Source organism: Cryptomeria japonica, chromosome 2, assembly GCF_030272615.1.
Source record: "Cryptomeria japonica chromosome 2, Sugi_1.0, whole genome shotgun sequence".
In the NCBI taxonomy this organism is placed as follows: Eukaryota; Viridiplantae; Streptophyta; class Pinopsida; order Cupressales; family Cupressaceae; genus Cryptomeria; species Cryptomeria japonica.
The window spans coordinates 362,703,699-362,715,828 of NC_081406.1; the positions used below are offsets into that span (position 1 = coordinate 362,703,699).

General features: G+C 35.6%; 1 protein-coding gene across 1 annotated transcript in view; it reads left to right on the forward strand.

Moving 5' to 3' along the window:
* Positions 1–597: 597 nt before the first annotated feature.
* The window catches only part of LOC131065262 (squamosa promoter-binding-like protein 12), a 57,686-nt gene continuing 46,153 nt past the window's right edge, over positions 598–12,130 (forward strand). Inside the window, exons 1-2 of the mRNA XM_057999734.2 lie at positions 598–2,583; positions 3,762–3,898. Coding sequence (XP_057855717.1) covers positions 1,748–2,583; positions 3,762–3,898 — 973 coding nt within the window. The 5' untranslated portion in view covers positions 598–1,747. The remainder of the gene's footprint in view (positions 2,584–3,761; positions 3,899–12,130) is intronic.

The window sequence follows — 12,130 nt, forward strand, 5'->3', positions numbered from 1 at the left end:
TGTTATGTTTTCTCTGTTTTTGTTGTTTTTGATTTCAAAAGACTGGTTTTAGTTTGCTGTTAATGTTGTTATAGTGCTACTGCTGCACTGCGGTTCCATTGATAGTTTTGCTATGTAAAGGGTCAGTGCCCTGGTTTTCATTGCTTTTTAATAAAAAACAAGTATATTATTCCACAAATGAGAATTTGGAATTGTAAAAATTGTCCATACCTAAAGTATAATAAACTCTAACATATTATACTTCAAATACATAAAATTTTAAATATTATTTTATTTTTATTTTAAATATTAATTTATAAAAATAAAATAATATATCTCCTTCTGCAACATTTTTCATTTTTTATCTCTATTATACTACTGCACATATATACTTCGGTATCCTGAAACAGTTGCATCTCCTTAAAATAATAATAATATAGAACAATTTACACCTCCTCAACATAATACTATGAAAAAATACACTAAATTCACTTATATTTCCCATCGACATGTCCTTTGCACATTTATTCCCAAGGAAGAGAGTCTCACTCAGCCTTTGGCGTGGCAGAGGCAGAGGCACAACACATGCTTAAGTGGCCAAATTAATCCCACAATTAGTTAGGCGAAGATCAGAGCTGATGCATTCAAGTGGTGGGGTGAGAAATAGCGAGACGCTGTAGGTACTTCCACTTAAAAAGAAAAATGAAAGCTTGTTTGATAATAGGCAAGCTACCTACTAGAGACATGGCCATTGGGAACCACGCTGGGCATGTTCGTGTACGAGCGTATGGTGGAACGACAGTTATCTGAAGTGGCATAAATGCAGAAAGATATGGAGAAATGTGTATAGATTTTCCGCATTGAAGACTTGATTTGCCAGACGTCATAATTACCGAAATCTCCAATCATCTCACAGCCCAAAGAAGAAAGACAACCAAGAATTTCCTTTGACGAGTTTGTGCTGTGAAGTAAATGGTGATTGGTTACACATAGTTTGAGACAGTGCTAATTAGTCTTGCACAAGTGGGTACCGTGCAGCAGGCAGAGAGAAATGCCCTACTATGTTTTATGGCGTGCTTTACATTTCTTTTTTTGGCTTGGCTGAGATAGTCGATTTAAAGATTTAGGGACTAGTTTATAGCCTAAATATGGTGCACAAACAAAACCCACAATGTCATTTTAGGTTGGGGCATCAAAAAGGCCGTGGCCCACTTGGTAATACGAGTACCCATTTCTGAAAGTATGAGAAATCAGTGAGTGGATAGATATGCATTCTTGGTGGCTATCTGAAAATGTGTATGTTTCAAAATGGGTATGTTTCAGGAGAGGTACTATGCTTGGAGGTTAGGGATCTCGCTTTTTGAACTGAACTTTGTAAGTTGGAGCTGTGTGATTGTCCCATTTTTCCATATTTAACGCTTTCCCCATCCCTGCAGTACACGAATGACGACCTCCATCACAAACAGTACGCTTGAGCCTTGCATTTGTTCATTAGCTTTGATTTCCTTCATGGGTTCTGGAGTTCCCTTTCTATTTTTCTCCGGAGATGTAAGTTGAAGAAGCCATTTCTTCAGCTTTTCCTTTTTTTGTACGGTAGTTAGGAAGGAGTTGTGATCATTAACTCTTGCAGCCTTATAATTGATTAGATCAATACATTACCAAAGTTGGGCAATCATGGGGTGAACCGGAGATCTGTTATGGCTTCACTAGGATTATAGTAATCATAATCATTGAGGAGAGGGTTGGGGGAGGAGGGAACGTTGTACTCATGGACTGGGATATGAAAGCTCCGTCGTCCCATTGGGATTGGGATAATCTGATGCTATTTCCTAATAGGGGAGCAGACTTTGGCAAGAAGGCTCAATGGGAGAATGACACAGTTGCTGCTAATGGGAATGCAGAGATGGACAATAGTTCAATGCAGAATGGATCTGTCTACTCTCTTGGTTGTGGCTCTGGATCGACCCTTGCCTATGGCTCATCTTCTAAAAGCTCTGCATCAGTGGAGTTCTCCACCGAGGTCGAAGCAGATCCCTCCAAAATCAAGGTGGAGTCTATAGAGTCTGGCTATACCGAGAACAGAAATGTTGGCTTTCTTGACTTGAGAAGCCAAACTGATCCTAAGACGACTGGGCTAGATAATGGGAAGTCTTCTGAAATGAAGCCTCACGGAGAGCTCAATGGGTTTTGCGTCAGAGAACAGCAAGAGTCACAGCGGAGTTTCGTAGGGAAGGAGTTCGATAAAATCGACAAAACTAATGCCTCCCTCACAGTTGCAGCTAGTACAGGTAGTGGGGGAGATAGTCATATAGGATTGAAGTTGGGCAAACGGACTTATTTTGAGGACGTATCTGCTAGCAGCGGGATACCAATTAAAGCAGCGCCTTCATTAGGAATCCCTGTTACTCCCTCTGTTTCTACTAAAAGACATCGTGGCCTCTCTCAAAGTATGCAATCCCCACGTTGCCAAGTTGAAGGTTGCAATGCAGATCTCTCCTCTGTCAAAGACTATCACAGGAGACACAAAGTGTGCGAGGCACATTCCAAGTCTTCTATGGTCATTGTTAATAACCAGGAGCAGCGTTTTTGCCAGCAGTGTAGCAGGTTTAAATCCTTGTCATTCTAAAGTGTTTTTGTTTTAATCAAACTAAACTTTCTTATGATAATGCAATGTCTACAAAGAAATGACTGAAATGAAAACAAAAAGAAAATAAGATCTTTTGTTTTTTCTGTAAAGGTTTCTGGAAACAACTGCATAGGTTCTTTTGTTACGCCAAGCAACTCAGGATTCATCTGATTAAAAGCTTAGATACAACGATTCGCCAATGGCGGCCATTAGTTGGCCTTGCACAAGTCAGGCCTTGAAATTCGTCTCATTATGTACGAGTCACTTTACAAACTGTAATAATAGAATTCTTTTACTGGTAGAAGCAAAATTTCGGGGCACGGAATTGTTTCCAATCCTGTTTGAGCTCGTTAGCATTATAAGTATAGAACTTAAAAATGGTGAAAATCAATCTGCCTTTAGAGTCTTACGTCTCTCATTATTATTTCTTAGCCTTTTGGGAGTGCAGACCTGTTTACAGCCGATAAACAAGGGGCTATTGCAGTTGATGTGCTACTCAATAAATGTTTTGATCAGAAGGGAATGTGGTGTAATTTTCTTTTCAGCTTTTTCCTGAGTATACAATGTTAACAATATGTTATGTTAGTCTCAAAAATATGTGATTTAGAAGACTAGTGTTAGTTTAGTTCTGTCCTTGTAAATCCACAGGGATGGATAATATCTTAATTTTCATACCCTATATTAAAAATTAGTTAAATAGAAACTATTCAAATTACTTATAAATTATAAAGTTGGTTGGTGATATCTTTCGTATGTAACTGATTTTTCATTTCTCATCGCATCTGGTATGATTTTGTGCTTCTCGTAGACAATTATCGAACTCTGCTTGCTTGCTTATCCTGTTCTTTTCTTTATGTCCCATTGTAATATATTATTTTGAGAATAAAATTACTGTGTTTTCTGGGCAAGGAAAGATATAAAATGCTCCGTAGCAGAAATTTTTCATTTTTTAGTTTAACCATATTCATGTTGTATGTAAGCACATACCAAATATAAATTGAATAAAGCTATATACCATATAGCAGGGCAGGAGAATGTTTTATGGATGTAAGAATTGAATATTTGAATATAATGATATTTAGTGAGCTAGGAATATATGCACTTCATTACCATATATTTAAGATTTTGTTTTATTTATGCTTCAATTTGCTCGTAGGTTTCATGTTTTGTCAGAATTTGATGACGGGAAACGTAGCTGTCGAAGGCGATTAGCTGGTCACAATGAGCGTCGAAGGAAGCCTCAGCTTGATTCAATAGCTTTGAACTCTTCAAGATCTGGTTCCAGTTTCTACGGTACTGTAAAATAACAATAAAGTTATCTGCTGCATCATTTCATTGTTAGTGGGTTAAAAACTTGCATTCAATAAAAATATAATAGGAGCAAATAGGTAAAATGATTCATAGTTCAAGCATGGTCATGATAGAGGCTTTTAAGCCTGTATCAAGTAACACTAAGTACATTACTTCTGTTCCAAGCTTTTTCTGAGAATCAGTTGGTTTAGTTGTTACAGACTTCTAGGAATGATCCAAGGGTTGCTTCTGTTATTATTTTTGGATCGTGTATTCTCTATATAATTGTGTTTGTGGAATACTGTTACCCTTTAGTACTTCTACTATAGTAGCTGAAGTTTTTATTATTGTAAAAGAAAATTCTTAGACCTGTTAATCGTAGTGCTTATAAAACTTCAGGTACATTAGCGTTCTTGCCCCTCACTCTTGGAGATTAATAATTCAGATTTTAGAAATGTTGTTATTTATTAATTTGGTTTAGGTAGATTGTATTCTATTGCTATAATATATTCATCCTTTAGAGTCAAAGAGAGAAATAATTTGGGTTGTTTCCAATCTTTGTACCAAATAAAATTGATTCTCTAAAAACATGATTATCTGGTCTCTGAGTGTAAGCTGTTCTACATTCCGATATTTTCTATGAACCAAATATATTTTTCTGCTACCCTTCAATTCCTAGTTCACTTTGAATATAAAATGGAATAAGTGCTAAATGCTATGGAAATCAGACTAGGTTTCATGTGTTTGAGTGAAGAAGCTTTTTAAGGAACATGTTCAGTATGGCTTTTGATATGAGCACAATTGCAAGTAAGAAAAAGTGCAAAGGAATCAGCTCTCAATTGTACATTCTATATACTCATTATACTATGTATTTATTGATTACAAAGGATCTACAAGGAAAATTTTAGAGGGAGGAAGGTTCTAAGAGAATAGAGATATACATAGTGATAATTTCAACTTTCAATAATATAAAAGAATCCCATTTTATTGTGGGAAACATTTAATAATATATAACGTCTCATGTGAGTATATTCAATAAAACATGCTAGCTCATTGGATTATGTCAATATTTCCTCCATGCTTAGAGGAAGTTGTCCCCAATTTCAACAAATGATCACAACTGTCTTGTAGCTTTCATAATGAGCTAGGAGAAAAGTGACTTTGGTGGGGTATGGAGTACATGCACACTACAAATAATGACGATTGAGTCCTAGACAAACAAAACTTAAATGCTGAAAAATAGAGGATTTGGAACGATTAGGGATAAGATATCATGGTCAATAAAATGCTCATTTGACACCAAAAGAATCCACATATGAATGTTTGAACTCTAGAAATTAAGAATTTGTATGGAAGAATTTCAATTATATAAAGATTTCATTTTAGGTGTTGAAGGATTGGATTATAGAATATAATTGAATCATACGAGTCAATTTTTGAGAATTCATTAGGTGTCCTTGCTTAATAATTGAATATATTGTAGGAATTGACATAAGAGGAGAATATGGCAGTTGATTGATTTTTAGAGTTTTTGGTAGAATAAAGGAAAAATAATTGATTGTAGTTGGGTAGATTGGTTCACCAGTGATCCCAAGTGGAATTGTAGTGCTTTGTAGATTGTGGTAGTTGAGGGTAGGTAATGGACATTTATGAAGTCTTTAACTTCCAATATGCTTGTTCCTTAGGCTATCATGCAAAGGGAGATCAATATTTGCCCAATCCAAGCCTCAAGTGATGGCCAATGGGCTTATGTGTTGGAAACTATTGGGGTTCAAGACCTTTCTATTTGGTTATTAACCTCCATGTAGAGTGGGTAAGTCTTGGACCTAGATCCATGCAACAAATAAGGGGCTCAAATGTCATGTTTCAAAAGCAAAATGGGAAATGATTTGGCTAAAGTAGAACCCTTGGACAAGTGCAACCACATGTTTAGAAACTTGGAAGGTCTATAAAGAGTTCAAGTTGTGTGAAACAAAAGATGAGTGGGGACAAATATATGAACTTTTTTTCAGCCATGAATTCTATTGGCTTCTCAATGTTTGGGTATGGGGATGTGTTCTAAATAGTCATGTTATTGGTTTGGGTTGGTTAATCCCTCCTTTGGAAGCTTATGCTTTTGTAATGGTGGTGAGTCTTGAACTTAGATTCGAAGGACAAATAAATGGCTCAAATGCCATTGCACACAAGCAAAAGGGTGAGTAATTTGGTTAGAACAAAAGCTTGGGACAGTTGGAATTGCAATTTTAGGGCTGGAGAGTCCTTGAAGTTTTGTATTGAGTTCATTTGGAGGATAACCATGGACTACAAGTGGGTGTAGAGATTTGAACTTATAATGATAGATGCAATCTACTAGTTACATAATGCTAGAGAAGGGGGGTTTGTTCTTATTAGTCACGTCACTAGGGTTGTGTTGGTTTATCCTTCCTTTAGAAACTTGCCCACATTTTGTAGTTGTGATAGGGTGAATTCTTTCCTTCACCTTATCCCAAGGTGTCCTTTTTTTCCTTGTTGATCTACATATACATGATAGCTTTTATAGTGTTAAGTGGGAGTCGAAGTGTGCATGATTGATGAGAATGTGGATGAAAACATATGCTCATGTTATTTCTTGGCATAGAGTTGATCAAGCATCATCTATTGAATGAGTTAGACAATTGGTTAGATGATTGTTTGCATTGTAGGGGAGTTGTTAGATTCACGCTTGTGGTAGTTGTTTAGTTGATGTGTTATGTTTGCATCAAGAAATCCTTAATGGTTGGATGATGGGAATGTGACATGACTTGCTTTAGCAGACAAGGGCCCTTTGGCTATCGAATGCCATTCAGGCAATGTCCATTTTAGTAAGGTCAAACCCATTTGTTGAGAATGTGGAAGTGATCAAAAGATTACTTCTGAAATCAACTATGTATGTTTTTGAATAAAAGGCATACACAGTTGATTCAAGACATAATATTTTCAATGCTACATTGTTTGTGGAAAACTCATGCCAACTATGGCAAAGTGAAAAAATTGGGGTTTTATCATTTGCAGGTTGGAAAGCCTTTAAGTATTAGCGATTCCACTCTTCTACCCTATCATCTCATAGTTGGTGGTTGAATGAGGTCCCTCGTGGTATCAAATGATAGATATTATTTATCTACAATTAGAGAATTCCCTAGGGTGGTTGGTTGCCTTCATGATGTGACTGCTATAGTAGTGCCTTGGGGGTGGTGAGTTGTGGTGTGAGCTAAGTGAGCTCCCCTAATGGTTGAGGTTCAAACTTGGAAAATTTGAAGAGGTGCAATTATTTGAGCCACGAGCTTCATTGGCAAAAAAATAAAATATAAAACACGTGTCTCAATCATGGGTCATTTGGGTAGCCACCTTAGGAGGCCTTTGTGCCTCATGGTTTAGATGACTTTGATTTCTTAAAATGGAGTATTGCTATTTTCCTTCATTATTATAGGAAACTTGGTTGTGTGGGTGGAGCCAAGTTTCCAAGTTGAACCATTTCCCCTAATGGTTGAGGTTCAAACTTGGAAAATTTGAAGAGGTGCAATTATTTGAGCCACGAGCTTCATTGGCAAAAAAATAAAATATAAAACACATGTCTCAATCATGGGTCATTTGGGTAGCCACCTTAGGAGGCCTTTGTGCCTCATGGTTTAGATGACTTTGATTTCTTAAAATGGAGTATTGCTATTTTCCTTCATTATTATAGGAAACTTGGTTGTGTGGGTGGAGCCAAGTTTCCCAGTTGAACCATTGTTGAGAGGTGATAGGGTTGTGTATGTGGTTGATTTTGTAAAAGCATAACATAGAACACCCATGGTTTCTTGATGTTGGCTTGGGTTGGTTATCAGATTGTCTACCCAAATGTGCCCAAGAGCACCAATATGCTCAATAAGGATCTTCTCAATTTTAGTAATATTTGTTGATTCTTGGGAGGATTTGATATAAATTTTTAGTGTCATTTTGGATTACTAAAGAGGATTCATAAGGTTTTGTAGGCGTCGTTCTAAAAATGAAACCTTTGGGCAATTAGCTTTGAAAATGACCACCTTAATGCAATAGTAGATGTTTGATAAGCTAATTTAAATGATTTTTTTGTCTTTTTTGATTGACTAACCTCTAAATATTATAGATCCCATAATATTGCTTGGGATTTTTAATTCGACCATATGCCAAAAAGTTCTTGAAGAATACTTTTGGATGGTGCAAACGTCATTTTGTTCGAATGCTTATTCTAGGGATAACCTATATTTAAAGAGGAGGCATTTTTCAACAACCATAATTGCAAAATGATGAGAATACTAGTGTTGAAATAACTCTATAGAAGAGAGTAGATGTAGCGAGGGTAAAAGGTAGGGACCCTCAAGGAGACTTGATCCAGCGCCTTGATTGGGAGAGACCTAAGGTTTTTAGATCTAGTAAAAGGAAAAAGGATGGAATCCCTTGAGACTTGAGAGGATTAGATTTTAAAAACCATGATTGGCAAAGTTTGATACAAAATGATATGATCTAGTAGAGGGCAAGAGACAAACACCCTCAAATAGATTATATCAACGGGTGTTAGATCCAATAAGGATAAAAAAATTGAACCTATGAGTGGATGAAATCAAAAGGCCATGATTGACAAAGCTTAAATACCAAATTATAGGATCTTAAATGCAAACAAGAATAAGCAAAAAGGGATTAGATGTAATTGCACATTCCGTAACTCCTTTGTATAATGTGTATATAAGTTACAATGGATGTGTAGAGAAGCTTCTAGAGGAACTTGAAATTGAGATATATGAGGCACAAAGAGTGTGCCAAGGTCCCATTGCTAATTAACCAATCCTCTTTGAGTTCCTTTACAATCACCATTCCATATATTTAGAGTGTGTGGGTAAATAGTTGTTGAAATTGATGAGTAAAATAGAAATGGTTTTGAATATTTGGTTCACTTTGCTGTGACACCATATGGGATTTGTGTCAATCTATCTTGGAGTTTTTGTTCTTTATTTGTTTGTGATTGGAGTGATCAAGTCCTAGCACAAATTGTGTTGTCGTATTAAGCTAGCTAAAGTTGATATAATTAATTAATTGTAACTCTTAAAGATGAACAACTATATAGTGCCATTTTATATTCATCATTTCCAAGAATATGCTTGTGTCGACCTTCTACATGTATGACACTTGACATCTAGTGTCCAATAACACTCTTGTTGACCTTGACTCGACTCAAGGGAATCTTTTTTAACTTCTAATTCTCCTAGGACATCCATATAATGAATGTTACTCCAATACACCACAATTTGTGGTTGAATTCTTGGAGGTACACTTTATTACCTTTGTAGCATGGTAATTCCTTCCTACAACATCTCTTGAATGAATTCTTGTCATTGGTGACCTCATAATATCACTTTTCATAAGCACCTCTTACATGTGTCCCTGCTTAGCCACTACTTAGGTTCATGCTCATCATTAGATGCCCATGTGTCCCACTCTTATGCTTGAGCGACTTATCCTTTCATGCCACTTCAAATACATCTTTAGTCCTTGAGTCATTGAAGTTGCTTGCTTGTAATGTCCCCTAATTACTTATACTTTAAATAAACCTAAATTTGCCCAAATCTAAAAGATAGTTAATTAAGTTTTATGGACGTACCTTTGTATATTGGTTTCTTGCAACAAAGATTAGAGAACACATGAAATAATACTTGTAAAACTGAAACATATGCCAATGAAATTATATTAAATGATATCAATTCTGCTATATTAGTTACTGTTTAGAATTACAATTTTTTGGGTATAATCAGTTTATTATATAAAGTCAGATTGAAAGTCAGTTACCAAATCAATGTCCTTAGCCCATTAGGGTAGGCTAGTTGGATGGGGTGTCCAAGAAACCATTCCTCCTAGGCCCAAGGGCTGATGCCATATCCCCCTTGGCTCCATATGGAAGGTGTTAGGCATCCATCATGGAGTGGCGTACCCTAGCGAGGTGTTCTATCGCCGTTCCCCCTCATCACAACCACCTTCTCTCTTAAGCCCATGAGCAGATGCTTCATCCCTCTTGGCTCCAAGTGGCAGGTGTTAGGCATCCACTATGGAGTGGTGTACTTAAAAGAGAGTCCCTCTTTACAATGAACCATTTATTATATTTATTCAATCCATCACATTATGATAATCAATTACATCTGACATAATTATCATTTTATATTACATTTCAACAGTGCTGTTTATTGGATTATCATCAAAGTTTCCTGTTAGTGTTACTTTGTATCAACATAAACCACTTATTGTCATTATTTCATTATAATCAGTTTGTTGTTCCTTATATTATAAGAATTTACAGTATTACCATAATTCACGTAACCTGAGTCTGATTGTATTATGTATTCCTGAGATTAGGTGCAGATATATATTTATATGTTATGCCTGGCAATACTGTTATTTTAACGCTGTTTGAATAAATAGATAACATTTACCTTCTTAACTTAATATGATATTAATTGTCACTGACTTGATTAATTTATATTCATTGATGCACAGATCTGAATTTAAATACGTATATCATACTGGCTGATATATGCTCTAATGCTAACTCAGAAAATTCATGCTTATACGTACCTGACACTGAACTTACCCGTCTTTATCCCTGCTGGCAGACTTTACCATTCCTCTGGCAGCTTTGGTGATCTTTTCCCTCCCTATTTCTTTCTTTTTTCTTCCTAGCTTATTATTCCTTTCTTTTCCCCCATCCATGGCCCCTCCACAATGGTTACGGGCCTTCTTATACTACTTCTTGCAAAAGATGTGTCCTTTACAAGCGTTCCCTTTCATTGACTATAAACTAGTTTGTCAATAGAATCGCTGTATTACTAAACAACTCTTTTCTTTTCAGATCTCTAATCGTCGCATACATAATCCACATTGGTTAGCCATTTTTACCATTTAGTCTACTTTGCCTAATCGTTGTTATCCATCACAAGGTAAAATCGTTGTCTTAATATCGTCTCTCTTTAATCATTCTTCCTTAATCTATATTATGATCAATCGTTTAACATTCATTAGCTAAGTGTGTTTGCATTAGCTTGGACATCGGTTAGTGGATGATTAACATTACAACTTCTGACTTTTATTAATTATAACCTTTGCCTTTGTCTAGATTTAAAGTGATTGTTGCTTTTTTACCATCATAATCGCTGCCAATAAACACTAGAGGCTGATTATCATTGTCTATTTCTGAGGGGACAATCTCTGACACCTGCAGTTCACCTAGTTTTTGCTCTAACAATTAACTTTATTTATTTTGCAGGTTACAGATCAGGATGAATGCAATTCTTTTAATTGTATATATAAATATATTTTTTTTATTGAATATATCTTCTGTATTATTATATTTGTTCATAAATACATTGTTATGATAATGAATATTTACTTATTATATTTTATTTTATTTTATTGGATTCATAATCGGGGACATGACATTGCTTGCCTTGGCCACTTGAATACTTTGTTCGATACATCTTAGCCTTGGAGTATTGTAATTTCTCCTTGCTCTTTTATCTCAAATTGGTTTTGTCTACATTCGATTGATAAAAAACTTTCCTATTTTCACAACTCATCATATTATCTCTTTTCAAGCATTTTGATACATGCTTGCAAGTACAATTGGACAACACATTATTTGTTAGGGAAATGTCCATTGATTGTGCCTTACAGTAAAATGAAATCACATGTCAAAATTTTAGATGAAACACACACTATGCCACAAACCTTGAAAATTTACATCTACAATCACTCAAGATTGTTTATGATTCTAACATTGCCTTAAGAAAGGGCCTTCCAATGCTTTTGTTATTAATTCAAGTAGACCATTTCGTTGTATTCTTCAAACTCTTGTGGGAACCATTTTTTGTTGCCACTCTTCCTATTGATAAGAGCATGACCTATAAATAAACCTGAAAACTTACTAGAGACAAATGCAATATACATTTCACAATGTCTCTAGGCCCTCTTAGTAGTCGTTCTACTCCAATAGGACCCTACACATGGATTTAGTTGGTACCTATTCAACCTCAAAACCAAGGTAAAAGTAAGCTCCATATTGTGTTGTGTAGTTGTATTATGAAACACAAATATACTATCTAGTAGAGGAAAACTTATGTGAGATTAGTATCTTTAGTCACAATGCAATTTGTGTGAGCACTTCCATGTTAATGTAGGCAAGAACACATATCAATGATAACAAAATTATGAGATGAA